Source organism: Larus michahellis, chromosome 15, assembly GCF_964199755.1.
Source record: "Larus michahellis chromosome 15, bLarMic1.1, whole genome shotgun sequence".
NCBI lineage: Eukaryota > Metazoa > Chordata > Aves > Charadriiformes > Laridae > Larus > Larus michahellis.
This window is the reverse complement of record NC_133910.1, coordinates 10,243,627-10,258,619: the sequence shown is the minus strand read 5'-3', so window position 1 is coordinate 10,258,619 and position 14,993 is coordinate 10,243,627. Positions and strand designations below refer to the sequence as shown.

Genomic DNA, 14,993 nt, shown 5'->3' with positions numbered 1-14,993 from the left:
AAATCTTGCTGCCCAGGTATTTTGTAGGCATGGAACAGCCACAGTCCGTAAGAGAGCAGCTGGCTGCGGGTTGCCCCTGTGCTGAGCTGGAGGAGGGCACCGCTCCTGGGCTCCGGCTCCATCCTGGCAGCACTTCCACCAGCGGGGTGACTTCATGCCACGAGGCCGTGGGGGCTGTGCTGCTCCTGTTCGGATCCTCCTTGCAGGGTTCTCCACCCTGACCTGCCCTGGGCACCACTGCCTGCTCCTCTGCCCATCACACGAGGCCATGGGAGATGAGGAGAACCAGGGCAGGGAGTCCAGAGCGCTGCCCCAAAACCTGGGGCCAGGCAGCACCTGAGGGAGCGGGCAGGCAGGGGGTGATAAGGACAACAAATATGGTATCTCCAGGTAGATACACCCAGGCAGACACAGCCCTCTCCATACTCTCGGGGAGGGATGAGGATGGGTGGGGGTGTTGGCTGTCTGGGGGGCAGTGACAGTCCTGTGGTGTCTCACTTTCTGCCCTGGAAGTTTCAATCATTTCTGATCGAACCAGCTGACTTTTTTATCCCTGATCAACCAAATAGGTCATGACCCAAATTCCTCAGGAGGGGGTTGTGAGGCGCTTCCAGGCAATAATAAAACTGGTTATAGGGAGGTGTTACAGGAGAGATTACCAGGGAGATTTAAAGAGCGGGTGCCTTGGCAGGGATGTGTTAGGAGCATGTCATGGCGAAGGAACATCTGCAAGCAGAGACTCCCAAGGCAAAAGCCTTCTCACTCGCTCTCTTTAACCCCTCAGAAACGCAATGGCATCACCAGGATTTTAAATCATCTGGATTTCAGTTTCCTTGTGGCACACAGGGAGGCAGAGAGGCAGGTCCAAGCGCAAAGGCACAGCGGGTGGGTTTGCCAGCTGCGTGCTCACCCCGTCCCGCCTGTGCCCTGCGCATGTCCTGCCCGGACGTCCTGCACTGCCGGGGACTGGCATGCCAAGACCCCAGTCTCATGGCGGGGCAGCACCAGCAGGCGCTGACAGGCTCCAAGGCGAGAGGAGGACACGGTCCCTTCCCATCCCACAGCTCCCTTTCCCCAGCTTTCCCCTTCCCTTCCCCTGTGTGTGGGAAGCCAGCGTGCAGTGGTGATGCTGTGCCCAGGTACCAAAACGGCCAACACCCACCAACAGCTTCTTATGTGGCCATGGGGGTGTCTCTCCCCCAGGGTCTGCCCCCCCACCATCTCTGCCCTGTGCTGTGACCCCCCCGAGGAGCACAACCCTCACTACTCTTCCCTCGCGCAGCCAGCAACACAACACTCAAAATAAAAGGCAAACAGCAGCAAATGGGGAGCAACAGAGAGCCCAAAGCCCATTGGTGTGTCTCAAACCCACAGTGGGGTCCATGCGCCCCGTGTCTCCAGCCAGATGGAGCACACTTCCAGAACACATGTACGACCGCCCTCGCCCTGCGCTGAGCTGCTCCGGCCTCAAGCATCCTTCACTCTCCAGCTAAAGGCACAAGCTTGGCTCATTTCAGTTAGACCACAAACATCCTGCTTTTGTTTGTAGCTATCGAAGGCTGCCAGCGCTGTTTTGGTACCAACTGATAAGCGTCCGAGAGCCCACCAGGCACACAGAGAGCTGCCTAGATGCTCTCTGCCTCCAAGGAGGAATGTTCCACCAGGAGCTGGCTCACCTGAGCCAGCACTGGCAAACCTGACATCTCTTCCAGCTGTGCCACCAGCTTCCACACGGCACAGTCCAGGATAGCAGACCATCTCCCTGCTGCACCTCACCCTTCTGCTAGTGGGAAAAGCTTTGAAATCGTTTCTTTGTAGGACCAACATGTAGCAACCCCAGGCACAGCATCCAACACGCGATTGAAACCTCCTCCGTGAGCCTGGGGACCCACAGCCCCCCCCATGGAGCTTCCCCCAGCCCAGCCCTGCCCAGCCCTTGGGGTTTCTTTGCTTGTCTTTCAGCCATGGCAGTTTGTAGAAATCGCTCACATCCTCACCAGCTTGTCCATCACAATGCGCGGCCACATCCAAGGTAGAAGACAGTAGTTTACATCTAAACGCGGTGTTTAGTCTGGTGCATCCACCAGCATCACCCCACCAAGGCAAGGGCTCCGAGCGCTCCCTGCCACGGGGAGCTCTGGGACAGCGCAGAGGCGAGCGCTGCCAGACGTGCCCACTGTTTGGGTTCTTGGTAAACATGGCCCATAGGATTCCTCGGAGTTTTTGAACAAGCCCCCGCGAGGAGCCCAGCTGCAGCTTGCCCACGTGGGGCCAGACGGGGCCGGGAGGATGGCGCTGCCTGCGTTCGTGCAGGGGGAGCAGCAGCAATGAAAACATCTGCCTGTGGTTGTGCGGCCTCTTAAGCAATGATTCACAGAGCAGGAGGTTATTGCCGACCAGAGCAGACCACGTCAATGGTCTGCAACGCTTTTTCATGCAAAGCCGTCCCTACGGTTAGGGGGAAGGTTGCAGCCGGGCTACGGCTGCTCTGGGGTTTCCCTCTCCGGGCAGCCCACACCTCCCTGGCCCTGCTGCCTTCTGTGGCATCCAGCACTCGGCCGTACCAAGATCAATGCCGGAAGCCATCTAAAGCCCATGGTGGCAAAAATAAGTAGGGCCCTGAGGCTGAATGGCAAAGCAATTCCCCGTCTCAGTCACCCCCACACCCCCGAGCCACCCCACAGGCGCTTTTGGGGCATGAGTCACGCCAGCGATCACACAGGGATGTTTGTTTGGATTTTCAACAAGTTAGAAAGAAGAGGTAGATTGGAGGCCAAAAAAAAAAAAATCAGTATAAACTTTCCTAAATCTTGTTGCTTACTGCCTGGCACCCGGGTCGGCACCGTGATTAAATGCCAGCGTTAAGCTCATCCCGTGATTTCATCCCTGCCCTCGCCGAGCAGCCGCCTGTGTTTCCTTGTGCATTCGCATTCCGTGGCCAAATTCTGCTGTTTGTATTGGAACATCATTAAACGTGAACAAACCCAGGTGATCTCTCTCCCAGTGCAGAATTATGCCCTCCTGTAAAAATAGTTCTTTCTGGCTGCTCTCTCTGCAGTAGGCTGCTTTTTCCAAAACAAAACATTTCCCAGAGGTAACACAACCCACCTGACAAGTGTTTTTTCCAGCTCCTATTTATAGCACTTCTTGAAGATGAAAATCAGACACAGACCTCTGGGAGCTGGTACGTGCACCTTCTTGAAGGGTGCGGGCCAGGAACCAGAGCAGGCTGCAGCCGAGGCGGCGCACGAAACCCACCCACCAGAGAGCCGCCACCTGCAGGAGGAGCCCAGTTCTGGGCCATGTCTGCACACTCCGTCTGCTTAAAGCAGATAGAAAACAGGACAAAAAAGGACCGGAGCACTGGAGAAGAATAACCAGGAGTCACCTTGCTGCAGGCCAGCCCACACGGAGCAGCAGGAGAGGTTTTGATCCTATTACAGTTTTGCTGCCATAGGGGCAAAAAAAAAAAAGGCACTTTATAAAAATAAAACTTCAAAGCCAGTCAAGCAGTCAGCTCTTCCCCCGCCCCCTCTCCAAGCCAGGTTTTATTTTGACGCTAAGATGCACGCTGTCTGCACGACAGACTTCACTGAATCTCACCCTGAATATAAATTACAGCTACTTTGATTTTTTTTTCTTAAATGTGCTGATATCCATACTCAATGATTTAATTTCATATAACTGTCGTGATTTTTTTTTCTGCAATTCTGAGATGAAAAGAAGTAATCTCTTAACCACATTTTAAAATCTGGATTTCTGCCAGTTTCCTTGGAACAGCCACAATTTGTGCCAATTCAGTAATTTTTAATTACAAATTATTTGTTTTTCTGCTTACAGTACTTTTTAAAACACCGTTCAAATAGATACAATTACAAATTCTTCTTTTTCTATCCTAAGATCCTTTCTATTAAGAACCAAGCGCTTACACATAGACATTCGCATGTCTTCCCGGTGTTACAAAGTGCCTTACCTAAAACTGGCAATTAAGTTTAATCATTAAGCACGGCATTACATTGGGTCATATATTTAGGTAATGATAGCATACTTCCCTTAAAAGTAAGACATAACAAGCAAAGTAAGAAATGGGTGAGAAAGCAAACATGTTGTAATACCCAATTAGGTCTGTCGAAGACGACTGAGTAACAGGTAAGTTCAGAGCGCAGGCGTGCCATGTGCTCGTTGGCACCCGGTTCGTTGTTTGAGCAAACCAGCCACGCCACGAGCTGGCCAGGAAAGTTTTCGCCTCCCTCTGCAGCACCGGAGATTTCCGTGCTTGCATTTGCTGTAAATCGCTAATGGCTTCTGATGCCACCCAGGTTCTCAGACAGCTACGGAGCAGCAGCCCCGTGGAGGCAGGGTGAACTCTCATGTAATAGAAACCCTGGAAATTACTTGCCCATATCATGGTCTGACTTATGAAGGAAATAGAGCAAAACCAAAATAAATAAACACGGCTTAATGAAAACGTAATCACTGACAAATGGTAACGACAAAGATGCTGCGGGAGGGAAGTGTGACACGCAGCTGCTGCATTCAGTAGCAATGATGTTCATAAGAGACGAAGGGGCTCAGCCAGCGCTTGGTGGCTTTTTTCTGTGTCCAGCAGTGGGAGTCACCCCGTTTGTGGAAGATGAGAACTTTAAGGTCAGTGTCGCTGGCAACGGGAACAGCTGTGGTGATGCTTTTGAGGAAGCCTTTGTCATTTCTTACAAAGGACAGATGGAAAAATTGCTAAATCTCCACAAAGGTTTCACCCCCACCCCACAAGATCTTTTTCTGCTGGTGAACTCCCCTGATGCACGGTACACAGAACATGCTCCCAAAGAGCTGCCATCACAGGAAAACCAGGACAGTGGCAGTGCTTTCGATCCTGCTGAACACTCTGTGCAGAAAGTGGATACTGAGCTTCAGAGAAGGGAGTCAGCTGTGAAAAAATGGGTCTGCTACTGCCCACCTGTATTGGTGACTGGTCTGTGGGCGCAAGGCTGCTTCCCCACAAAGCCATCTCGTCATCTGTCAGGTCCAGGGGCTATTCGTATTCAAAATACATCTGATGAGCCAGCTGAGGCAGATGATATGAAGGCAGACAGAAATGAACTTTAGCACTGATTGAGTAATTTTAGAGAGAGATAAAATTCTGAGGTTATTCAAGTCTGCATTTTGCCAACGAAATTCTCTTTGACGCTGTTCGGCACACATGTTGGAGCTCTTTACAAGAGATCTCTCCTTTTAAGAGGCAGAGATCATTTTCTGATGAAGTGACTACTATGAACTCTAAGGGTGGGTATTTTAAAACCCAAGAATATATTGGGAGCTGTAATTGAAAGAAAATTTTCTCATTGAAGTCTCAGGCAAGGTTAAAGGAAGAACTCTCTTCACCCGAAAAGCAATTTTCAGGACGAAGCCGGGGGCGGCTGTTATTTTTGAGAAAGGAACAAAAAATTTGATTCCAAGTTTTAAAACCAGAAGGTACTTCCAAGAATGGAACTGCAAACTGGGGAACAGAAGATGGGACCTTGCACTCTTAACTGGCATCAGTTCAGCTCCAGGTTAATAAAAGTCTTGAATGCTTAAATACCTCCTCATTTGCAGTCTCAATTCTTGTCTTAGTGAGTGGGTGGCCACATCTCAATCCAACTGGTATTCACACTACACTGTTTCAGGAAACCTGTAAGGGGACTGACCATACACAGCTGATCTGAGAACTAAATGTTTAAAAAAAACCTAAGTGATCTGAAGAACAGAAATGACAATACACAATTTCCTAAAGTTAATGAATTGTGTTAGAACTTCAGGTTTAGTAAAATACATTTGAATTGGATAAAAGCAAGACTGTTTTAGTGTGTACTTTATTGAATTAATGTAAGAAACTGCTATGAATTCCTTATGTTATTTTTAACAAATTTTTAACAAGCAAAAGTCAAAGTGCATGAAGGGGAAGAATACATACCCACACTACAGCAGAAAGAGAACAATCCCTAGCACAAGAACATCCCACAGTACAACTACACCTGCTGTCCCTTGCTCTACGTGCTTCAGTCTATTTCCAGATCACTGTCTTCACTGTAACATGCAGATGGATTACGTATAGAAGTCAGGAGCACTAGGTCTTTTTCTGGAAGCAAACCACATTCCTGCAAAAAAGCCTCCAGGTCTACAGCAAAAAAATCTTCTCCAAGCTGGTCAGTGATTCGCACAAAATTGCCGATGAGCTCACCTGCCTTATAGACCAGCAAAGCTGGCAGAGCGTTATTAGTAAAGCGGGTGCTAGCGCCAATGAGCGAACTCTTCACTCTGCAAAATTTAACTGTTGGGTACTCAGCAGCCAGGCAGATCATACAGCCGTTCAGGGATTCAGTGCCAGGGATATCATCTTCATAAATATGGATCATGATCAGCGTGCTCTTATGCTCTTTATCAACTGTGTCCAAAAACGCTTCTCCACTGGTAATCTCAAAAACCTGTTTAAATTGCTGCCCACTGTACAATTGCTGTCTCATCTCCTCCATTCGCTGCTTCCTGTATCGCTGCAAAAATTCCTCATCATCTTCATCATTGTGAATCATGTTATATTCTTGTAACGTCATCTAAAAAACACATACAAAGATACATGAAAAAGAAAAAAGATCTGCATCACTATATGGGTCACTTGTATAATGAGAATTTAAATCAAGAGGATTAATGTGGGTCACTCATCGTTAATAACAGCAAAGTGCAACCCATGAAGGCTCAAGCACCCTCTGTATTATTCTCCACTTTGATCTAATTAGAAACCATGTCCAGTGGGAACAGCGATTTCAGCCGTGGGTATTCCAGTTTCCACAATCTGCACTAATAACGCAAGTGGCTGCTCCATGCTCCCACTTTAACCCAGGTTAATGGTGGCTCTGTGCTTTCACTAAGCTATGAGCGCTGATTCGGGTACCGTGCCTGACCTAAGACTAGCTTCTTTTTCATTAGCTTTTTCATTTAGTTTTTTAGTTAATGTTTTGTGGCAACCACATGCACTCTCTTGTCTGTAGAACTAAAATTAACAGGATTTTATGTATTTTGTATCTGTTCACTTGCTTTGTTAAACATATTTGCCTCACTCAAGGTAGAGGACAGTCTGGCCAACTTTCATCATCTGAAAGCAAGAAATACTGTCTGCTAATTAGTAACTTCTCTGACCAGAACCATAAGAGCTAGTTATACAGATCAGTTGATTGAAACCATTCACTACTTCCAACACCTTCTATCTTTGGAGCTCAAAGTCAAAGCTGAATTCTCAACATCCACTTACTAAACTTGAAATCACTGAGGATACCTAAACTCTTGTTTTAGGCATGGGAGGCAGTATTTTTATTTGACTTATTTGAAATACAGATGAGGGAAATCTGGGAAAAGGATTTGGACTTCTTTGGTATAGCAGTAAATTGCTTATTTATTAACACAGGCAAATGCAATGCTCCTGGAATACCACTAAAATGCAAAATAATTAAACTTGACAACACCTGGCAAATACAGTTATAATGCACCCCTTATACCACTGCTGTGCTTCTATTTACTAGGGAGAAACGATATATATCTACTGACAGACCAAGGATTCCTATCTGCTTCACGTACACAAAGGATGAAACTGAAAATGTTAAACATTCAAGTGGCATTTTAATTCCTTCGTGCCATGCTACCTTTCCATTGATTTTTTCCTGAAGCTCTTTCTGCTTCTGTTTATCAGTTTCCTCATCTAAGTGAGATCTACATGTCATAGACAACTTTTTTATGAGTCGTTCCATTTCTCTGCGCTGCTCCTGCCGCTGTTCAGTTTCCAGTTGTTTAAATCTTCGCCAGTCATTAATGACTCCTTTGGGACCTGGAATTAAATATGTATGTATTTTGTATAAAAGAGTAATAAAATTACACCTAACATTTAAAAGTCAAGTAATAATTTATAAGTTCGCAGTAAAATAGTGGCCCTGTCATAAACTTTTTGTATACTGTGCAAATCATTGAAATGAAACAGAAGTAACTTGCCATTTACATGTCCTTGATCTTCTATCTATTTTATTTTTTAAGACTAATGTTTGTCTAACTTGGCTACTCTCATAACTGTCCCTATGATTATTCCAAAGATTAATATCTGTGTTCTTGAACCACCAGCCTTCAAGAATTCCCCTATTGTTAGCACGGCTTTTCGTAAGAACAAAAATAATGATAGGAAAGTATAATTAAGTTTGCCAATGCTCTTGTACAGAAGTACACCCTGTGATGTAAACAGCATTAATTCTTACAGACTGCACCTTGCTGTTACCTTGCTGCTGGAGCCCAGTGGAAAGAGTTACTTTTTCAAGTCCTCTCTAAGTGTGACAGTTTAGTACTATAATTCTTCCATTCTTCCTTCAGGTGAAAGACTTCATTTGGAATAATTAATTTTAGAAAAGCGCACAAATCATCCAATAAAAAAAGTATTTACAAAACAACTAGTTTGATATGACGATACCTGTGTTGACTGCACTGCCATCGCTGCTGAGCTCTACTTCCCCAACGCTTTCAGGAACGGTGCTCTCCCCTTCTTTATCTTCTTTCTCACTGTCTTCATCCTCACCCTCACTACTGCTGTAATAATACTGCAGCTTCTCACCAAGCAGTTTATCATCCAAAGCCGTCATTATGTTCTAAAAACTAAACAAAATGGAGAATGTATCTCTTATTCAAATACGCATCGCGAGACACCACTTCAAATGCATAATGATGGTCCTTTAATTCCTTAGAGCAGTTTTTTAGCCACATAAGAACAGTTTACAGCCCAGTATCAAACAGCCTACAGTGCAGTCAGTCACATGAGTTAATTCTTAGTCACAATTTCAAACTCACTTAAGTTAAAAACCTTTATGAACAGAACTGCTTTGAAGCTCACTCGTGCAGAAACACTTAATGTGTGTTCTCATTCATGGAGAATGAATTTTCTAACCGTGATTCATGAGTCTTATCAGCCTCACTCAGATAGCTCCACAAGGTTGATTTCCCAGTTATTGAAATTTAAATTTCCAGTATTATTTGCATTATTTTTATTTGTTTGAGCTGAAGAATTATCAACGTAATTAATTAAATTAAAATGTGCTGACCTTTATTCCTTTCCAGTCTTTCAGAGGCAAGCTTCTATCAAAACCTGGAAGAACATCAATTCAAATTGTCGAAGGCAATCTCAAAAAACTTTTGCAGAAATCCGTCACGTTTAAATAACATAACACATGCAAGGAAAACAGTTTAAAGGAAATCTAACCACCTTTGCTGTTTAATAAAAAAGATTATTCTCAAACACAGAAAACATACTGAGTATTGAAACAGAATATACAAATGTTCAGTGCGGTCAGTGCTAGTTTCATAAACAACACTTCCAGGCAAAGAAATAATACATCAAAAGCAAGATCTTCATGTCTGTCATCTTTTCTTCTGTTCACTGTTCACATCGGTCATATTCACAGAGCTCAACAGCATCCTGTTTGCATGGACAACACCGAAATTAGATGCTGACACACTGATAAAGTGATTGCAGCTATCCTAAGAATCCTCACTTTTCCCAAGTTAAACATTTTTTAACCCAAAATACCTTCTGCTAAATAGAAGTTAACAGTAGCAGAATCCACCCTCTACAGCTACTGACAGCATCAGTGTTTACGGACTTTGTAAGCCTCGCGCATCAGGAGAACAGAAAGATGTTTCCAAGTGATGGAAAGCCGAGGAACCATGGGGCACGTTAGGAGCCTGGGGGTCTCTCTCCTCTGACTCCTTCCACCACAACCTCTAAAAGAGCTGCTGGTGGGATCTCATCCCCACGGCGGTGTAAAACGCCCGAGAATTACTCTTCTTTGCTGGGTGAGGGGCAGAGAAAGGACTGCCACTAAGGGCAGACATGCGGTTGTGGACCTGTGATGCACAAACTACATTGAAATGTCCACAAAATTTCAAGTAAAAAAAAAAAAAGCCATTTCAATCAAATCCGTTGATTTGGGCTCTCACTTAATACTGCGGAACTCTACAAGTCAGCCCTATTAATGTATATTTGACAGAGACACCTGAGCACTGTATGGATAAAGTAGGGCTTTTAGTTTTTCCGCCAGCCGGTAGCAGGCTCTGCAGCAGTAAAACGCAGATTAAGCGGATTACCGGGGGGTGGCAGATGGCCCGTGATTACCGAGATCACAGCCCAGAGCACCGCGGGGCGACGCGCAAAAGGCACCGCAAATCGTACGTTTTTATAAACGCGGATCCTCGGCCAGGGCCTCTGGCCGAGGCAAAGGCAGGACGCAAAACGGTCTGGTTTCCGCAGAAAAGGGCGAGTGCTCCGAAGGTCCGCCCGCAGCTCGGCCGAGCCCCCCGCCCCGATCCGGGCCGCGCCGCCTCCCCCGCCGCACCTCAGCCCACCCCGGGGAGCCGCGCTCCGTCCCGGGCCAGCCCGGCCCGCTGCAGGGGACGGGGGCGGCCGGCCCCCAGCGGCCATCCCCGGGCTGACCGCCCCACCGGACCCCGGCCCCGCCGCCACCGCCTCACCCGCTGCTGCCGCCGCCTTCCGGGGCCGCCCCTGCCGGCGCGGGGCAGGGCGGGAAGGAGGCGGTCTGAGGGGACGGCGAGGAGGCGGGAAGGAGGCGGCCTGAGGGGACGGGGAGGAGACAGTCACCCCCCCACCCCCCTCACCGCGCTTTGAAGGCAAAGAGTCATTTAAGGTGGACAAATAATTTTTATTCGTGCATGCAAATACATGTCAATACTGCAAACTTCTTCCATCAAGTCTCTCAAACACCGAAAACCAGGATGCTCTATCCGTGACCAGCCACAGCCAAAACCTCCTCACGCAGCGCTACAGCAAACACGGGGCGGCCGGGCCCTACCTCTACCACCACGGGAAACAGACCATCGGGACTCCAAACCCAGATAAAACGGAATAGAATTTACTCCCCCATATATCCCCATTTCATTTTTACAGATTTTTTATTTATTTTTTTTTTTAAATTATAGTTTTAAATAGAAGCTGAGAATGCGCCATAAAAATGAGCATTAAATCCATCGTAGCGATGGTGCCTGCTTTATACATGATGGGTGTACACCATCTTTTATTTCATTTACATTTCAATCGAACAATAGATTTGCAAAGAAAATGTCTAATACAGACGTAAAAATATTCACACTAGAGCTTCACAATCGGTTGTACAATTGACAAACAGGCCTCTTTTCCCAAACTTTCCAGCTAAGCAAATTTATAAAATGTAATCAATGCAACAAGAAAAAAAAATTTTCTTTTAAAACTTCCAGGGAAAAGAATACGCAGTAAACAGTATAAATGCGGACAGCAGATGCTGCAAGCTAACCACAATACTTCTGAGTGGCTGTACAGTGGGTATGTGCAGTACAAATAAAAGCCACGTGTGTTGTATCACAACTACTGTATAATGTACTTGTTTGCCCAGCTAAGAAAATGCATGCATTTCCATGCCTTGGATTAACTGAGATCTACTCTGGATAAATCGATGGGCTATGTGCAAATGACCTTGGCTTTCGGCAGTAATAAATGCAGCCAGGCTCTGTTTTATTTCAGCTTTTACAGCAAAGTCTTGAGTGATTAAAAGCTCCCACAAGCATCCTTCTCAAATAACGGGGTGGAGTAGTACGTTTGGGTATCGGTCATTTTGATTATTCAGATTTGTGTCATTTCATCACTGACAGTCGCTTTGATTTTTTCTTGTTGTGCTCCCTTGCCAGCAAAGAGATACACGGCCATGACTACTGCCAGAGTCAGCTGTTCATTTATACTGGAAAATGGGTCATTTAAAAAAAGCACATTTATTGTGTTCTGCTTGCAGAAGAGGTCCCTCAATGAGAGGGAATTTCCTAACAAAGGGATTAAACCACAACATAAAGAATGGACTTTTACATACTATAGATAATCTGATCATTTCTCATTTTGTTACACTCTCAAATTCAACATCTTCCTTTAATAACAGTCTAATAATAATGAAAAGTCTGTTCACAAATATGATCAAGGAGCTGCTGGTATACAGTGTTTATGTACAGCAACAGGTACAACTTGACAACTCGTGCTTTAAAAAAGAAAACAAAAACAATGTTTGGAACTATTCTGAGTTTAGATCAAGTTATTTTAAGCGTTATTTCCTCAGCTGTTTCTGACCACTGTGCATTATTTTGTACCTCATCCAGCCTGGTACACTATTATACAAGAACAGCATTCAGCTCTTGAGTACAGGATAAATTAAAATTTCAGTTGTGTTAAAGCACTAAAACCTTCCAAATTAGACTTCTACAAAGAGCAATTAAGAGCTTATTTAATATAATCAGCTGTGTACAACTTTTCTTTTTTTCCTACATCAAATGTCAAACTTTAGTGTCCCTGTACTAGAGTACCAAGAACCAACGCCAGTTTGCTTTGCAAAGAGTCTAACCTTTCCTTTGAAGGGTCTAGTATACATTCTACAATGCAAAATCTGCATAAACACTAAGATTCATTTCTTGTCACCTGTTTACAGGAACAAAATATCAGTAGCAGGGCAATCACTCTGCTGTATGTTAAGAATGTACAGATAATTCCTTTCTCACACAAGCATTCTCCCAGCACAAGCATTAGTCTCTATTAAGACCTATCTGGGAAATGAGGCAAACCAAGGAATGAATCCAGGCAGTGAGGCAACACAATTAACTTAGATGCTAATAATTCCTGTATCTCTTGCATGTGAAATCCCTGCTGTACCCCTAGCGGGGGGGAAAAAAAAAAAAAGAAAACCAAAAACACCAAACCAAAACAACCCAAAATGCTTGTCCAAGCAAAGCAAAAGAGCCAATCTCTTTCTCCAATCTGCTACGGGCCTTTTTTCTGACAGCACAGGTAAGTTAGGCCAAAACCTAAATGGAAATCACTGCTATTAACACACAAAGATTAGTCACTACATCTCAGTGTCAGAAAATAAGCCCTTCCATAGCCCAAAGGCACCTGATTTGCAACTAGACAAATGAATACATACTTGTTTTTATAGGTCAAGGGCTGAAACTTCACCAAAGGAGGAAGCCAGAAGTAGGTTCCCACCTGTAGCTTCTCCTGTCAGGGCACTGGAGGGCATAATTTCATGGCAAAAGCCACACAGTCAGTCTTAAAACCGTAAGACAAAGCTGGCATGCTGTTAAAACCCCCAAATAAGTCTTTTGCCTGTCATTCTATATATTAAAAATTCAACTAAAAAAACCTAGCCTCAGTTAAGAACCAACTTTCCATATGAAGTGTATGGTCATCCTAGAGAACTGCTATATCACGGGACCTCCTGCTGCAGAGAAGAGGCTATAGATACATTTGTTCTTAAATACGCCAATATGGTTGGCAGGAATATGTTAGGCTTATGTAATTTCACTGGACGAACAGGCAAATGTGTGTAAGCAGCTTATCCCAATCCCCCTCCAGCAGAGCACAACCAAGTTTTTAAAATCGCAATTTTAAAATTAAAACGTTAAGGTAAATACACAATCAATTTATGTAGTATATATTCACCCTCAGATCATGCTGAAGATGTTCTGTGGAGTTCTGGTGCACAGAGGGCTCTTTCCCTGAGGGCAAATAAGGACTTCTCAAACCTTTATATTTTCTCTATTTTTGTAACAAAATAGCAATTTAAAATTTAAAAATCTTTTAAAAAAATTACATCACCTTCAACATGGAAGATCTCACTGTTTAAATATCCATGAAAGAGACATACTTGTTTGCATATCTGTTTTGGAATTACATTGTACAGCAAATAATAGTATCTCAGAAGCATTTCAAAAGTAATATAAATTCATATTTACAGAATGGTCTTGGTATAAAATATACAACAATCATATTTATGTCTAACATTCTAAGTTAAAGTTAACATCAATAGGAAATAAGTTAAGGTGACAAAGGTGGTCTGGTTCTTGTGTCCATTCACTTCAAGTTGCGAGTGAAACAAAGCGTCAGTCTAACCCTAGCTATGAGGTGGCGCTGGCTATAGGAAGGTACAGCAACAGCCAAAGGAAACTAAGAGAAGACTACTTGACTGGTTTTCTACATACATTCCTTTACAGTTGAGTATTAAATAGATGTGTAAGATCTTCCATACTGACACCAGAATATCAAAACTAACCCTTGGATTTTCAGGTATATTTACAACATAATTATTTCATGGACAGGTTCATTAGGAGAGATACCAAACACCAATATTTACTTAGTCTAATCGGTAACCCTCAGGGAAATGCCAACCCCCACCCCCCAGAAGCGTGCACAAAACAGTTATCAAAATCTTACCCGACCACATAGCTGTGATTTTGTAAAATAACAACTCAGACGACCAGTAACATGATCCTCTTTAAGCATTTTGCTAGCAGGAAAAGCCCTTACATGCAGTACACCTGGTGAAAGATCAGCTTGGCTTAAAATATTCCAGTACAATTTTCAGAGTAAACAACTTCACAGAAGTTAATAAAAACATAAAAAAAAACCGTAAAACTTGTCACAAAGAAAAGTAAGAGGACAAACAAGAAGACAGCAATCATCAGGAGGGAGAGTCCTGCTTTTTTTTTTTTTTAAAAAAAAAAAGTGGATTTTTAAGCTTCTCAAAAAAAATATGCCCAGGGCTCTAGTTCATGTGTATTTATGAAAACCAATTTTCAGTTGACACGTATAACATGATTCTCAGTCACATCTTAACAGGGCATAAATTCATACACTTTTCAGTACTCTGAAGGTCAGATAATGCTATATTAATGTATTTTCAAGGTCTTTGAAAATAAGTTGCCACTGAACAAGCAAAAATTAAACCTGAATACAAAATCATGATTAACAACATTTAACAAAGGTAATACAACCGCCTTAAATTCCCAATATTTAGATTAAATTAAAAACAAAACAGTACAAACAGCAATACCATCTTGTTAGTCAGTGCAAACACTACATACAGGGTTTTCAAAGGAAAGCCAAGAGCACCTGATACTTTTTG

The 14,993-nt window shown here is 44.1% G+C and overlaps 1 protein-coding gene across 7 annotated transcripts; it reads right to left on the bottom strand.

The window, feature by feature from the left end:
- Positions 1-5,834: 5,834 nt before the first annotated feature.
- On the bottom strand, positions 5,835-10,585 carry PDCL (phosducin like). Of its 7 annotated transcripts, none has more exons than XM_074609255.1 (6): positions 10,534-10,572; positions 9,399-9,481; positions 9,108-9,151; positions 8,483-8,664; positions 7,674-7,855; positions 5,835-6,590 (listed from the first exon to the last, which is right to left on the bottom strand). In XM_074609255.1, exons 4-6 carry the CDS (start codon positions 8,649-8,651, stop codon positions 6,039-6,041), a joined length of 903 nt encoding a protein of 300 aa, XP_074465356.1. In that variant the 5' UTR covers positions 8,652-8,664; positions 9,108-9,151; positions 9,399-9,481; positions 10,534-10,572; the 3' UTR covers positions 5,835-6,038. The 7 variants fall into 7 exon arrangements, with proteins under 7 accessions (XP_074465356.1, XP_074465354.1, XP_074465351.1 ...); XM_074609253.1 differs by lacking the exon at positions 9,399-9,481 and adding an exon at positions 9,593-9,909 and having other exon boundaries at positions 10,538-10,572; XM_074609250.1 differs by lacking the exon at positions 9,399-9,481 and adding an exon at positions 9,593-9,909 and having other exon boundaries at positions 10,534-10,552.
- Between the last annotated feature and the right edge of the window lie 4,408 nt (positions 10,586-14,993).